Genomic DNA, 16,279 nt, shown 5'->3' on the forward strand with positions numbered 1-16,279 from the left:
GGTAAATTGGTTTCTCTGGGTGTGTGTGTGTGTCTCTGTGTTGCCCTGCGACAGACTGGCATCATGTCCAGGTGACCCGCCTCTCACCCAAAACGTTGCTGGAGAGGCATCAGCTCCTCCTGACCCCACTGGGGACAAGGGTGTTAGAAAATAGATGGATTCTTTAATATCCCAGAATTTTCACACAACTTTTATATTTTTGGTTGTCTGAGGACATTTGGAATAACAGATTTGTTACCAAATACTTTTTGCACCTGCTTAAATGAAACTTAAGTAAATCTACTTCAGTAGAAACATGTAGAGACATGCGACTCTGATTGGAGTACAGTTTTGGGATTTTCTAAGCCACCTCTGTTAACGATTGCTCTATGGATCACTTTAACAAGAAAATACCGTCTATCACTGCAGTGGCCATCCCACCCACGAGCGGTGGGCATCACGCCGTGGGGGGCGTCACGCCGTGGGGGGCGTCACGCCGTGGGGGGCGTCACGCCGTGGGGGGCGTCACGCCGTGGGGGGCGTCACGCCGTGGGGGGCGTCACGCCGTGGGGTCAAAACACTGCCACAAAAACCAAACCCTTGTTTTGGTTTCTGAAAGGTGGCAACCCTAGCTGGACTGGGTCACTATTCTGACTTGGTTCTGACTCTGTTCCTCCATCCTGGTTGGAGCTCCTTTGCCTTCCATCCTCCATATGAGCTGCAGACAACTGGATCGACTTCAGCAGAACCGGGTCTCTGCTGACAGCAACTATATTGTTTGTCACGTTTTCCTGGTTCTGGGTTGATTCGTGGTGGGCAGGTACGAATCAACCTGCCCACCACAAAGAACAAACAGACATGTTCCCAATTAGTGAGGATGAAACTGACCAGAACCGGAACCGGTCTCCCAGCAGCAGCTGGATCTGCAGACATTCCAGAGGTGCGGTTCTCAGGTTCTGGAGTTTAGGCGGACCGGATCGCAGAACCTTCAGAATAAAAGCATCTGTGCACTGATACCAGGAGTTCTGTTTCTGCTGACCAGAAATCCTTCCTGCAGTTCCCAGCGGCGGCCAGCAGAGGGAGGCATTCCTCCATGCTTCCTCCACTCTGCTGGTCCTATTCAGGTTCTGGTTCTGGATGGGTTGCCTGCAGAAAAGTCCAATATTCCAGTTTCAATAGGATTCAGATTTTTACATGTTCAATCAATTCAACTTTATTTGTTCAGCAAATTTCAGCCACAAAGCTTTACATCATAAAAACACAGAAACAACTGAAGCGTCACGGTCTGCACCAATACACATCAGAAGATTGATCAATGTAGCATTGATTAATGTTTCATTGATTATGTTTCTAAAACAGCTCCAACCAGCTGGTTTCGCCTTGAAGGAACTCTGTGTTTTGGCTGTTTTGCAGTTTTCTTGAAGTTTGTTCCAGATCTATAGAAACTGAAAGCTGCTTCTCCATATTTGGTTCTAGTCCTGGATGGAGAGCAGAACCAGAACCAGAACCTGAGAGGGCTGAAGGTTGATGAAACAGCAGATTATAAAAAATATTATTTGTGTTTTTATGTATTCTAATATTTTTATTACTGTTTTAATTTTAATTTTATTTATGATTTCTATTTTATTATTTTTATTCTCCTACACCATTTCTATTTTAATATTTTATGTTTTCGTTGTTTTTATGTTTTATTTTTATTATTTCTATTTTTATATGTTATTTCTTCTTTGTCCTGCAATTTCTGGCCAATCAGATTTCATCTGAACGTATCAGACACGTTTCATCTAATTGGCTGATCAGTGTCCAATCAGGAAGCAGCTCTGTGACAACTGGTCGGTCACATGATAATCAGAGCAGCAGTCTGACTGGCTGTTGTCCCGACCCACCTGTCTCCATCTGCAGGTGTGTGTGCAGGTCTGTTTGTCTGCGAACATCTGGCTGCTGTCCTGTTGTTTTGCTCTGTGTTTGGAGGCAGACTGAGCATCTGGGTGTGTGTGTGTTTCTGTGTGTGTAAACCGGGTTTTTGTATCCCTGTGGGGACTAATCTCTGTCGATAATGTGGGGTTGTGGGGACCTCTGCTCGTTGGGGGACGTTTGCTCCCCATGAGGAAAATCCTGTTTGGGGGTTAAAGGTCAGGCTGTAGAACATGAATGAATGTCAATGTGAACAAAAACATGACTGCCTGTTTCTGTGTGTGTGTGTGTGTGTGTGTGTATGCGTGTGTGTGTGTGTGTATGCGTGTGTGTGTGTGTGTGTGTGTGTGTGTGTGTGTGTGTGTGTGTGTGTGTGTGTGTGTGTGTTAAGCTCCTTCTGCTCCAACATAAACTTTTCTCTTTCTTCAACTTCCTGACAGAAACCTGGTGGTTCGGGGTGAGAAGCTGAACCAGAACCAATTGGATCACTGAACAGGAAGGATGAGCGGATCAGAACCACAGAACAGTGCGGTGTGGATCCCTAACTGGTTTCACTGGTTTTCTGTGGAAGGGGGGGTTTGCTGCCCTGCTTCTCGCCTACAGGCTCCTTCTCTGAGCTGCAGAGCTCGGCCGGTTCTGGAGGAGCCGGGATGTGCGTGGGCAGCAGGGTGTGTGTGAGAGGCAGAAAGCAGAATAGATGAATCTAAGGAGGCTGACCTTTGACCCCTGGCTGCCTTCCCTTCAGCGCTCAGCAGATATTTTGGTTCTGTGGAAGAATCTGAGTTTTTTTCCTCGGATGAATTCATGAACGGGTCTCTGTGGTGGTTCTGCTGGGACCGGGCCGACTGCTTCAGAACCACCAACCATTAGAACCTGCTGACATGGATCAGAAGTCGTCAGAACCTTTTTCGGGTTGGGAGGACAGTTCTAGCACCAGAGGTCTGTCTGATTCTGGACAGGTTCTGGACTTTAGTAAAATGGTTCTGGCCTTATGGGGCCCAAAGCCCGGTTCTGGTGTGGTGAACCCCTTGTTTCTGGTTCTGATCAGGTTCTGTTGTTTTCCTGAGATCGGATCAATAATTCAGGAAGCTGCTTTCCTCCCGGCTCCTTCTGGCTCTCAGGGTTTTGGCATCTTGCCGGCTTTCTGGAGACAGATGGTGAAACGGCTGGGAATCAAACACCGACTGTCCTCCTCTTGCTCCTCCTCCTCCTCTTCTTCATCTGCATGACAGACAAACGGATGAAACCTGGAGACGGATCTTCTGCTGCCAGATCAGAGTCAGGAGATGTTTCGTATTTGGTTCCGGTCCAGGCCCGGTGCCAGCCTATAGCGGCCCCCCACCGCCTCCCCACCCTTCACTGTCTCATGGCAACGATCACGTTGATGTTTTGGGTTTCAGCTCCTCTTCCTCCAGGCAGTTTTGTTGGGAGTCACACAGACCCGGTTGGGTTGACTGAACCGGTCTGGACCCTCGTTAAGTCCTGATGAAGGTTTTGGATCTGGAATGGTTCTGTTTCCATTCTAGTTCTGCACTGGTTCTGGTTCTGGTTGTGTTCTCAGGCTGCAGTTCCTCCCCTCCGCCTGCAGATGGCGTGTCAAGCTGCCATTCATCACGGCTCCTGGCCCCAGCTCAGGTTTTTCTGCTGAACGATCCCAGGTTGTTCCAGGTTACTCCAGGTTGCTCCAGGTTGTTCCAGGTTTGAAGTTGATGGACTGTTGCAGTTTTTACATGTGTTTGATGATTCCCAACTGAAGAGTCTCACGTTTGGTTTGTTAGCCATTAGCATATTTTGCTAGTTAGATTTTCTAACAATAAACTCAAGAACAGTTTATGAAAAGCTAAAATATAAGTAATGTAGCATTGAAGCTAGCAACAGTTTGAAAGATGGAAGACTATTACCATTATTCTTATTATTATCATCATTATGGTTATGATTATCAGTATTACAGGAATGCCCACTGCTACACACAGGAGTTTATTTCCTATGACGAGCTGACAGTAAAACGTTTACAATAAATATTGTTTGATAATGCCTTAACATAAGCCTGAAAATGAAAATACAGTTAGAGAAGTTATTATTTTTCAAGTAGTTGCTGTTTACACTGTTCCAGTTTTATTTATTCAAGGAAATATTGATAAATACCAGACTTAGCCTGTTCTGGGATCCATTGGTACCTCGTTCCTCCACCAGGGGGCTCAGGCCGAACCCAGAGGAACCTGCAGCAGGAACCGGTTCTACTCAGCACTATGGACCTGAACCACGACGGGATCTGCTGCTTCTGGTTCTGATGGTTCAAGTTCTGGTTAGAAATCAGGTCAAGTTCTGAGGATTCACCGAACCTTCAGCTCACGGAGTTCCGATCGGTCCTGATCGCCTGAAGATTCTGTCCAATCAGAGCAAAGCTGAGCTGCTGAGATGTATCTGTCTGGACCAACCAGAGCACAGAGTGTGTTCTGGTGCTGGTTCCTCAGAACCCGCAGGCTGCTTTGGAACAGAACCAGTGAAAGCGGTTCTTGATCCACAGCGGAATGGTTCTGGTACCGGACTAATGAAAGGTCCAGTTCTGATGGCCCACATGGGCTCTAGATGGGTTCTGATGTGGTTCTGCAGCTACCGGGTTCAGTCCAATTGGGACCAATAAAAATGTGGGTCGGTCGTTCAACTTCTAACCTGGACAGTTGTGGAACAAGCTCCGCCCCCAAAACACCTGACGGTGCTGAGCCCGCTATCATCATCATCATCATCATCATCATCATCATCATCATCATCATCATCATCAGGAAGAAGTTTGGTGACTTCAGTAACTTCTTCTGCGGTTCTGACCCGGTTCTCCTCCGGTATTCCACATCCTGTTCCTCTCTGCTCCGAAAGGAGGGGGGAGGCCACTAGTGGCGCTCTCGTGCAAGCGCGCGCGCGCACCCAGCAGCAGTATACTTGTGAAAGTGCGCGCGGAGGATCGATGCTGTTATTTGTGATCGATCAGCGGCGCGTGTGATCAGTCTGTGGCCGCACACGGAGCGACGCAGTCCGGCGGAGGAGCAGCGGAGGAGCCGGTGTTCGGAGCTGGAGGAGTTCGGGACAGTCTCTCGGCTCCCGGGTCGTCCCGCCGCCTCTCCCCGCTCCTGGCAGCGCTCGTCCCGGGAAAGACTCCGTTGCTGCACCGTTCTCTTTCTCCGGAGCGCAGGGGAGCCGCACGCCGGCCGCGGCGCACCGCAGAGCGGTCAGGGATGCCGGCGGGGGGCGCTTCTGGACGCCGTTCTTGGGTTCTGTGAAATGCAGCTCGGGACCGGTTTGGATCTTTGTTCCGTCCGTCGGAACCTCCTGAGGTCCTCGCTGCTGCTCTGACCGGACTTGTGCGGTGTCGCCGGAGATGCGGTTGGATTGTGGGCGGAAAGTTGTGCGCTCCCCGGCGGAGGGCCTCCACAGGTCCGGACCGTGACCCGGGGCGGGTCCGAAGTTCAGCTGTGCCCGAAATGTGAAGCGAAGCGGGCAGAAGGAGGGCTCCGTTTCTCCCTCACTCACTCTCACACACACTTTCTTTTTCGCTCTTCACACACGCAGACCAACACACACACTGGAGTTACAGTAACACCCCACACACACACACACACACGTGCGCGCACGCGCGCGGTCGCACACACCTTCCGGAGCTCACAGCCCAGCGGACAGATATGTATTCTCCGCTATGTCTGACGCAGGTGAGTCCCTTTACCCCCGGCTCTCTGCCAGCGGCGCGGCGCGGCGCGGCGCGGCGCTCCGGCTGGCTGCGGCTGCGCGCTGCCGGAGCGCCAAACTTCCTCCGGTCCACATTTACCAGGTCTGGCAGCTATGTGTTCCGGTTCGGTTCGGCTCTGTGGCGACCGACGCAGTTACCCGGGAAGCTTTATCAGACTCACGGCTGTAATTGGACTGAGAAACGTCTGATCGGAACCAGAACCGGCGGGTTTTTTTCTCTTTTCTTAGCTCTTAAACTTTGCAGCTGTGCCGCGCAGGAAGCGGGAGAAGCGGCCGGTTTTCCGGTCCTGATTCCGGCCGTGTTTCTGTCACCCGTGGGCGTCTGAGCGAGAAGCCCGGTTTTCCTCATGAAGAACTGCCTTCCTGCGGCTGTTCGGTCCGGAACCGAACCTGCGGCCTGCAGCAGAACTCCAGGAACCGGAGGTGATCTGAGGTGACTCCGCCGACCGGACCGACCGGACCGGATGACTCCTGGTTTCTTCCTAAATTTAAACCTCATAAACACCTAAAGTCCTGCTGCAACCTGCAGGGTTGCGTTCAGGGTCAGAGGTTAAAATCAGCATTTAGAGTCTCCCTTCGTGTTTCTGAGGGAAACGGGGACAGCCGGGATTAAATCCTCAGAACAAATTGGGCTGATTTTATTTTTATTCCTGCATCAGACACAAATATTTAAATTGATCCGTTTCTGTGAAATCCTTTTTAATCTGAGCAAAGGCTTTAATAAATCACATTTAGATTAAATCCCAGAGCTGAATAATTACTGGCTGTGTTGCTAAATCTGAAGGGATGAGATTTATTGATAATTCAGGAATATTTGAATGAAATCTGCTGTTTTCTAAGGAGAACCTTTTGTTGCTCTGATCCGCTGGATGTTCCTGCAGGAACGCTGCTAAATCTGGAGCTTCACTGTGTTTGAAGTTGGTCTGAAGCTGCAGCAGCAAACCGTGGCGCTAATCAGATTATCAGCCTGTTAAACCAATAATCAGCAGCCTGACTGACTGACTGCTGGTTCTAATCCCGCTCAGCTGCCCTCACAAACACTTGATTCACTCTTTGATTGTAACTGCTGCAATGTTTAGAAAAAAAGATTTTCTCCAAATGTTGAAATTGTTAATTGGGCCTTTTCTTTTTTTATTGAGATGACATTAGCAGTTTCTGCCCAGCCACTAGGGGGCATGTTTTGCGATATCGCCTGTTAAATTCAATACATTTCTGAACAATGTTTGTCCATTTAATTCTGATATATGTGGAAATTATTAAGGAATAAATCGAGCAGAAATATAAATAGTATTACTGAATTCAAGAGCTTTAATTTTGTTTAACATTTTAAATATTTAGTTTGGTTTTTTTACACCAGTAGTTTGGATATTTTTGTGGCTGATTTCATTTACAACAGAAAACAAAATATAATAAAATAAATATATTTATCTTCTTTACATTGAGGTGTATCAACAGCATAGAAGAAAACAATTAACAATAAAACAAAATCAAGAATAATTTACTGTGCAGTAAAGGCAAAGTTATGAGTTTAAATCCAGGAGGTTCTGCTGCTGGTCCTGGTTCTGGTTCTGAAGTTGGACAAAGATCTAAACCTGCAGATTTAATGCCTGAATGGATTTCAGTTTTGGACGTTCTGGAGGCCCAGACTGCTCAGCAATCCACTGGAAGCCGGGAACCGCCGGAGCGCAAACCTGGATGCAGCAGGGGCCACAGCGGGCCTCTGCCCCCCTGTCGCCCCCGTGGCCCCTGCTGCCCCCCTGGTGCTCTGCTCCCCTCGGTGTGAGAGGCAACGCAGTGCGGGGAGTGGATTTATGTTTCTGGGCCAGTTGTTCTTCTTTCCACGGTGCCAACAGAAACCTGCCCGGGCCCCCGCTGCCCCCCGTGGCCCTCCAGGCCCCCGCTGCCCCCCGTGGCCCTCCAGGCCCCCGCTGCCCCCCGTGGCCCTGGAGGATGAAGGGAAAACTGCCTTTGGTTTCCAGCTGTTTGATCAGAATGCCCACATTTTATTCCCAGAAGCAGCATCCGGGCCGGAGCAACCGGAGTGGGATTTTAGGACCTGGAATAATGAGAAAAATCTGCCCGGATCATAATCTGGGAAAATCATTTTTCTGAAGGAGTTTTTTCCCCTATTTTTGGAAGGATTTAAAAAATATTTCCTTCTTCTGCAGATTTAATTGAAAGAAGTGAGTGTTAAAAAAATTATTAGAAATATTTAAAGACATTTCTAAATTTGGAAATAATTTTCCTGTTTTCCTTCAGTTGATTTTCCAGAAAATGTAATTGGATTTTCCTTCCCAGATCAGAATGACTGAATCATCTGAAAGGAACGAGTCAGTGAGGAAATGTAAAATTTTCCAGAAATGGCATCTTCTTCCCGAAATTTGGGAAAACGTTCCCGAGGATGTTGGGATCATCTCCCCCGCTGGCAGGAAAAGCTGCTTTTGAGGCCGGACAGACTCGTTAAGTGGGATTTGGTTTGCGGCAGACAGACAGAGTGTGAACAGAGCAGGTCAGGAATGTGGGAATGCGGCGGCGGAGCCCAGCTCATCTCGGCCGCCCCCGGACTCTAACGCTGAGCAGGAGCGCCGGCGTTCCGGGCCGTCCGGCACGAAGAGCTCAGAGAGAAGCTGCTGAGCTGCTGGAGGCTCTTTTGGAGACAAACCCGTTCTCCTGGAGCGGATCCAAGAAGGAACAAAGATCCGTATTCAGACCCGGAGCGGGGGGGGGTGCAGCTCTGCAGCTGGCGCTCCAACGCAGAGCTGCAACACTCACGCTCAACATCCGGCCTTTGTTTCTGGAAATCTAACCTGATCCTGGAGTAGAACCTGCAAAACAGACTCCTGATTCTGAGGGAAACCATTTGGCTTCCTGGTTCTGCAGAGAGACTGAATTCATCAGAAATCTGAAATACATTTCCAGAGATGTGATGGAAAAACATCCATGATGCAGCCAGACACTGGGGCCCACACGGCGTTCTGGCGACATTACATCTGTTCTGTTGTTTAACACAACTGGATGGATGAACGGTTGGACGGAAACAGCTGCTCTTCTTGCTCTCTCCGCCCGTCCAATCAGCGGGCAGCGTTACTGCAGCCAATGGCAGCAGCCGGCCGTGTCTCGCAGTGTCTCTCTCTGTCTCACCGTGTGTCTATCTGTCTCTGTCTGTCTCCAGGATGAGTTCCATCCGTTCATCGAGGCGCTGCTCCCCCACGTCCGGGCCTTCGCCTACACCTGGTTCAACCTGCAGGCGCGCAAGAGGAAGTACTTCAAGAAGCACGAGAAACGCATGTCGAAGGAGGAGGAGCGCGCGGTGAAGGACGAGCTGCTGGGCGAGAAGCCCGAGGTGAAGCAGAAGTGGGCATCTCGCCTGCTGGCCAAGCTGCGCAAGGACATCCGGCCCGAGTTCCGGGAGGACTTTGTGCTGACGGTGACGGGCAAGAAGGCGCCATGCTGCGTGCTGTCCAACCCGGACCAGAAGGGCAAAATGCGGCGCATTGACTGTCTGCGGCAGGCCGACAAAGTGTGGCGCCTGGACCTGGTGATGGTCATCCTGTTCAAGGGAATCCCGCTGGAGAGCACGGACGGCGAGCGGCTTGTCAAGGCGCCGCAGTGCGCCAACCCCGGCCTATGCGTCCAGCCGCACCACATCGGCGTCTCCGTCAAGGAGCTTGACCTCTACCTGGCCTACTTCGTGCACTCAGGTGGGTCCCTACTGCTGGAGGTTCTGATGGTGAGCAGGTTCCTGGTTCTGATGGGTCAAGATCCCTGGTTCTGATGATGAGGTCTGCTTGAGCGATTCTAGATCTTCAGACCATTTGTCTGCTGCAGAAACTGGAAGTGTCAGGTGCAGCTTCTCAAATAAAACTCTCTTGCAGAAAAAGGTTAGGGGTCAGAAGTCATCCTCTCATCCTGGCTGCCACTTTAGAGACACAATGAGAGGTCAGAGGTCAGCATGTAGTGGGCCTGACCCTCCCTCACCCATCTGTCTCACTGTGTTCATCTGCTGCTGAAAGTAGTTCCTGATAGGCTCAGCATACCTGCTGCAGGTGTGTGTGTGTGTGTGTGTGTGTGTGTGTGTGTGTGTGTGTGTGTGTGTGTGTGTGTGTGTGTGTGTGTGTGTGTGTGTGTGTGTGTGTGTGTGTGTGTGTGTGAGCTCTGAGCTCTTAACCAGATTTGAAGCTTCATTTCTGGACTAATTACCGAAGTCCTGACTGACCTGCAGACCCACACCTGAACTCTGCTTCACCTGCTGACACACCCAAGCACACACACACACACACACACACACACACACACACACACACACACACACACACACACACACACACACACACGCACTCTCACACACACACCCACACACACACACACACACACACACACACACTAAGAGATCCTTTTAATCATAGTGGCCTATCAGAACCCCTTTGATTTTGTCAATGAGAATATTGATTTTATTTAATTTCTTCATGTTTTATGAATTTTTGAGAGTATTTAAGATTTTTTTATTTTTTGTTTGTTTTAAATATGATTGTTTTATTTTGTAAAATATTTAAATAAAAACTAAATATTGAAATTTTACAGTTTTTATTTTACATTAGTTTAATTTTATAAATTTAATTTTAATTAGTCATTTTATCTATATTAATTTTTTTGAACACACTAAAGGAAACACTAATTTCCATGGACTGCTCTGTGTGTGTGTGAGTGCGTGTGTGTGTGTGTGTGTGTGTGTGTGCGTGTGTGTGTGTGTGTGTGCGTGTGTGTGTGTGCGTGTGTGTGTGTGTGTGTGTGTGTGTGTGTGTGTGTGTGTGTGTGTGTGTGCGTGTGTGTGTGCGTGTGTGTGTGTGTGTGTGCGTGCGTGTGTGTGTGTGTGTGTGTGTGTGTGTGTGTGTGTGTGTGTGTGTGCGTGTGTGCGTGTGTGTGTGTGTGTGTGTGTGTGTGTGTGTGTGTTGTGTGTGTGCGTGTGTGTGTGTGTGTGTGTGCGTGCGTGTGTGTGTGTGTGTGCGTGTGTGTGCGTGTGTGTGTGTGTGTGTGTGTGATTGTATAAAGGGCATCTAGAGGACCACTTCCCAATATTTACCGATAATGGAGGTCGTTAGTGGAAGAGAGGACATTTTTGCAGTCTTCACTTCTTCTGCAGTTATTCTGGCATTACTTGTCAAGTTCTGGTTAAGGTTGGAGTGAGCAATGAATAGAGTGACTAAAATTGATAAAAGTCTATTCAAAGTGCTCAGTTGCATAGAAGTACAAGTATGTTCTCTTTAGGTCAGACCAGCCACTGAGAACCACAACCAGATTTATTTTGGTGACATTTTATCATTTCAATTCTTCTTTATGAACAACTCTTCTAATATTATTATTGTTTTCTTATCTTATAATTTTTTCTATTTAATTTCTTTTTTTATATTTTGATCAAATTTTTAACTGAAGCTACATCAGATTTTGCAGTTTTTTGCCTCTTATACTGCCTTTTACAAAAGAACAAAAACATTTTTTTAGGTGATCTATCAAATTAAAAACTACACATTTAAATCTCTTTTTATTAGTTTAATTTTAATAAGTCCAACAAAATAATTTTATTTATATTGATCTTTTTTTTCAATAAAAATGTTCATTTCCGTAGGGTGTAATATTTATAACTGTGTGAACCAGATTCTTTTGTCTTTGTGTTTTAAATGGACTGCATATAGACAAACACTTTCAGTACATTTACCCACAAAGTGAGGTAATGTTTCTGGTCCTCACTTTTTCAGTTCTGATAGTTCGATTAGTGGTGTGGAATACGTTTTGGCTGGAACCTCTTCACCCTGACCCAACCCCATGACCTCAAACACATTTTATTTCTGTCAGACTCTGGCTGGGTCCTGGTTCTGATGCTCAGCCTGGTCCATTTTCTCTCCCCTGGCTCCTCTTACTGAGAACCCTGGACACAGAACCAGCAGGGGGTGCAATACAGTGATGCATGCTGGGTAATGTAGTGTGGCTGCGCTCCTAAAAGCAGAGCTTCTCTCCTGAAGGGATTGGATGGTGTCCCTGAATGGCCTGAAGCCAGAAAACTGCGCACACACACAGAGTGACACACACATATGGAGCATCCATATTTGTGTTGCCAAGTGCTGCTGATCCAGATGTTTCCAAGGAGATGCTGCAGCGAGGGTTAGGGTTAGGGAACAGGGAACAAACCAGGTCTGGGTCTGGTTCTGGTTCTTTATTCCATTTTTCTGTTCATAAATTAAAGAACTGATATTCTTTAACTTTTAGTTTGTTTCTTCCAAATGTTTGATCATAATAAAAACAAATGAACAACAAAAGAAGTTTACCCTCTGGTGCATAGCGGCCACTACAGTGGACAGCTGTTTGGAAGGCATTATTTCCTAAGTGGAGTTGTTTCTATGGTGGAATTGCATATCAGTCCTTAGAATGCTCTCTACTGCCCCCTCCACTGAGGTCAATTCAGTGGCAATGTGTTGTAATTACAAGTTAATGTCATCGGAGTCCAAGTTGGACAGACACACTCGATGACCACTCCAGGAATATCCTCTCAAACCTTCTATTCTCAGAGAATCCTAGAGGTAAAAAATATGCTGACATGCAGGAGTATCTAGGTAACAATATTATAAACTTAGTTTGGAAAAAAAATTTCATGTAAGTAGAAAATTGCGATTAATCATGTGTTCATCACAGTGACATCATGCATTGCTGACTATATTTTTTAACATAAGTCATGTAGTTGATTTATCTTTCATTATCACTGGTTTGCATGCAGTTAAATTCATTTTGAGTATATCTATGTTAGTTTTAAAAATATAATTTTTTATGCAGATCAATTGTAGTTTGTGTTAGTAAATGATAATTTTCTCAAACTTTTAGAGCACAAGTGCAGCAAAGAATAAGGATTACTAAAGAATAGTCGAGGAAATTTCCTCTGATGATGAGTGAAATGACAGCAGTGATGAGGAGTGGCTGCCAGGGAACACTACAGATATTGGAGATATGGATGATGAAGGACAGGATGCAAAGGGACGTCAGCAAGATGAGGGATCTGAGGAAAATGTCCACATGGTACATGCTCAGAGAAAAGTTCACAAGGGCAATGCCTGCACTCAACCCCACAAATATGTCTGGAAAGTCTAAGACAATAACTTTGATGGAGACTTGCTACCTTTTCTAGCAGAAAGAAGAGTAAATGTTGATGGAAGAGAACCAATTGATTTCTTTAGGTATTTGTTTCCCTTGGATCTCATTGATCAGATCGTGAAGACCAAACACATCTGCATGCAGTGCCATGTGCCCCGGATGCTTTGCCAATTTTCATGTAGCCGAGGAGTGAGGAAAATGAGTTGGGAGAGTAGTTAGAAAAGGATTCCTGTTTGATGAAGATTGTTCTCTTGGTTTGGATTAACTGAAGGGCTATAGCATGTTAGAGTGTATGAAACCTGTTCAAGTGCTTTTCAAAGCCCACAATGAAATATGTGGTCATGGATTCATGATAAAACTCAGATGAAATTATTCTTCAGTTAAGTTCAGAGTGTTCAGTGTTGAGCGCTGAAGCGCTTGCAGTCCACTGTAGTGGACATTTCTGTAACTTCCTGGAAAAATACAATTTTTCAAAAAAGAGTTCATATTTGTTTTTTTCATGCCCTAAGAAGAGTATAAAGACATTTAAAACAAATCCTGACCCAAGGATTCATAATTCATGCATCAGATTAACTGACCTTCAGGTGAATGCATTATTTTATCTCTTCCTATTTATTAGGATTTTACATTCATTTTATTATTAGTTATCTTCTTAAAATGGGTCGGTCCAGAACCAGCTGAGTGTCGGTTCTGCTGGGTCCAGGAGGGAGAAACCATCTGTGGATATAAACACGAAACCATGCCGAGGTTTTGATTCTGGCCCAATTTGCCTGGTACTGGTTTCATGAGGAGGAACCGGGTTCTGTTCCTTCCTGGTGCCAGTTCTGGATGGTTTGGATCCCCAGCTATTTGGTCTGTTGGTTCTATTTGGTTTTGTTTGATCTTTTGATCCCTTTGGGTCTGTTGGTTCTGTTTGGGTCTGTTGGTTCTGTCTGCTCTGTTTAGTTCTGTTGGTTCTTCAGACCCAAACTGTTTGTTGGACAAACTGGAAAGTGTCAGAGATCAGAAAGTCCATATGAGTATGGTCCTGTGAACCGGGTCGGCAGTGGATGATTTCATCGGTTTTGAGTGCTCTGACAGTTGTCCTTCAGGGTTCTGGTGTTGGCTCGGTGCCGGTCCTGACTACGACTCTGTCCTGGCCCCAGAAGCAGCGAAGCGGTTCTAGAGCTGACAGCTGCTGAACAAGGAGTGATGAGCTGCTGACTGGATGGAACCGGACCGGTTCTGCTGGGAAATAAAGTGGGTCGAGCCTAGCAAGACCCCCATCTCACCCTGGGTCTGGTTTCTTATCCAGCCTAGTCTGGCTGCTCCGTTTCCATGGAAATAGAAGTGATACTGTGACATCACTTCCTCTTCCTCAAGCTGCACCAGAGATCGGACCAGAACCGGTCCAGATCATGTTCCTTTGCAGAAGTGGATCAGCAGAACCCATCCTGCTAGCAGAGCAGAGCAGAGAGCTGCAGCTTCTGCTGGAGCTGCTTCCTCTTCCTCAGACGGTCCAGCACAAAAAATATGCACAAGTCTGTATTTATAAAAATGAACTTTGCATCAGTTTGTGTAAATATATACAAACTTTGATTTGATTCTGCTCATGATTCCTGTATTTCTAATAAACGTCCACATTCCCACTCAGAGTCTCTGAGTCTTTAGATCCCGAATCCTGAACGCTCTGTTAATCCAACATAAAATGCATTATTTTTATTTTGTGAGAAAGCACCTTTTAAATAAAATATATAATTATTATTATTAGAAATACACAAACAAACAAGGATGTCGCCATGGTTACTGCTTTATGTGGTGGCAGCTTCCGGGTATTTGTACTAATTTACATAAGTAGAAATAAAAGAGTATAAAAGAGGCGACAGATGGACCAGCAGCTGCTTTGTTTCCCACAAATTAGGATTTATAAAAGAAAGGTGTGCAGCCACGTGCAGACGGCTTTATGCAGCCAGATTTTTTTGTTCACCTCACTTTTCAAAATTTGTCTGTACGCCAGTGTTTTTCAATTCTGGTCCTAAGGCCTCCTGCCCTGAATGGTTTCGGTGTTTCCCTGCTGCCACACACCTGGTTTGATTCTACGAGTGATTAACAGGCTTCTGCAGAACTTGATGCCTGCAGACGGGTCATGCAATCATCAGCTGTTCTGAAATAGGGGCACATCTAAAACATGCAGAGTACAATGGAATCGAGAAGCACACACACACACACACACACACACACACACACACACACACACACACACACACACACACACACCGCTCTACAACAAGTTTTAGTGTGAAAACTGCACAGTGTTTTATACATAAGACCCCTGATCACTCATCATTTAGCTCCTCCCACTCTCAGGGTTCATGTGTGTGTGTGTGTGTGAGTGCGTGTGTGTGTTTGTGTGTGTGTGTGTGAGTGTGTGTGTGTGTCTGTGTGAGTGTGTGTGTGTGTGCGTGTGTGTGCGTGTGTGTGTGTGTGTCTGTGTGTGTGTGTGTGTGAGTGTGTGAGTGTGTGTGTGTGTGTGCGTCTGTGTGTGTGTGTGTGTGTGTCTGTGTGTGTGTGTGTGTGTGCGTGTGTCTGTGTGAGTGTGTGTGTGTGTGCGTGTGTGTGTGTGTGCGTGTGTGTGTGTGCGTGTGTCTGTGTGTGTGTGTGTGTGCGTGTGTGAGTGTGTGTGTGTGTGTGCGTCTGTGTGTGTGTGTGCGTGTGTCTGTGTGTGTGTGTGTCTGTGTGTGTGTGTGTGTGTGTGTGTGTGTGTCTGTGTGTGTGTGTGCGTGTGTCTGTGTGTGTGTGTGTGTGTGAGTGTCTTTGTTTGTAATACCTTAAAGGGACCATTTTCCTGACACATACTATGTTGTGGGGACCCATGGCTCCCACAAGGGGAAATGCTGGTTTCGGGTCAGGGGTCAGATGGAGGACTAAGGTTTGTCAGCTAATGCAACTCTTCTTCTATGGTTTTTTCCATGGCAGCATTAATTATATAGGCTTTGTGATTAAAGGTGATTCTGCTTTCCTGTAGCTGCAACTAAAACAGACTAAGTGATCATTTCTCTCTTTCAGCCTAATTTACAGAGGCAGAAACATTACACATCTACCCCAACTGGGACATATTTTAAGAGACTTTGAAATTACATATCAAATCATTCTTATCAATTTAATTTGATTTTATTTATTCTGATTTATTGGCTTCCATCCTCTCTGATGGAGTTCAGGTGACGCCCGGATGGTTATTATTTATGGCATTCCTCAGGGAGCTCGGCTCAGGAGCCTTTCTCACATTGTTACTTGGAGTGGACCAGAACATGAAGTCCTGACGGTCCGTTTGGAAGGAGGGAACAGGAAGTCGGGGTTTCCAGGCATCCTGTTAGCGGACGGGTTGGCTAGTTGCTTTTGTTAAACGCAGAACCATAAACTTCTGAGAATGTTCTGATGAAACGGGTCAGAACAATTGGATCCTCACAAAGCCAGGACCAGATCATTTTACTGTGATTCAAATTTTTCTCTCTTATTTTGCCTTTTCATCCTG

General features: G+C 46.6%; 1 protein-coding gene across 2 annotated transcripts in view; it reads left to right on the top strand.

Annotated features, from left to right (window-relative positions):
- Window positions 1–4,312: 4,312 nt before the first annotated feature.
- The window catches only part of nfia (nuclear factor I/A), a 95,869-nt gene continuing 83,902 nt past the window's right edge, over window positions 4,313–16,279 (top strand). The window contains exons 1-2 of one of the 2 annotated variants that reach the window (XM_055047602.1): window positions 4,313–5,594; window positions 8,804–9,332. In XM_055047602.1, the coding sequence (XP_054903577.1) occupies window positions 5,568–5,594; window positions 8,804–9,332 (556 nt within the window). In that variant the 5' untranslated portion in view covers window positions 4,313–5,567. Of the gene's footprint in view, window positions 5,595–7,903; window positions 9,333–16,279 lie in introns of those variants that run through there. The other variant, XM_055047591.1, reaches the window with a different exon arrangement.

This window comes from Poeciliopsis prolifica, unplaced genomic scaffold, assembly GCF_027474105.1.
Source record: "Poeciliopsis prolifica strain line A6 unplaced genomic scaffold, Auburn_PproV2 SCAFFOLD002, whole genome shotgun sequence".
Classification (NCBI taxonomy): domain Eukaryota; kingdom Metazoa; phylum Chordata; class Actinopteri; order Cyprinodontiformes; family Poeciliidae; genus Poeciliopsis; species Poeciliopsis prolifica.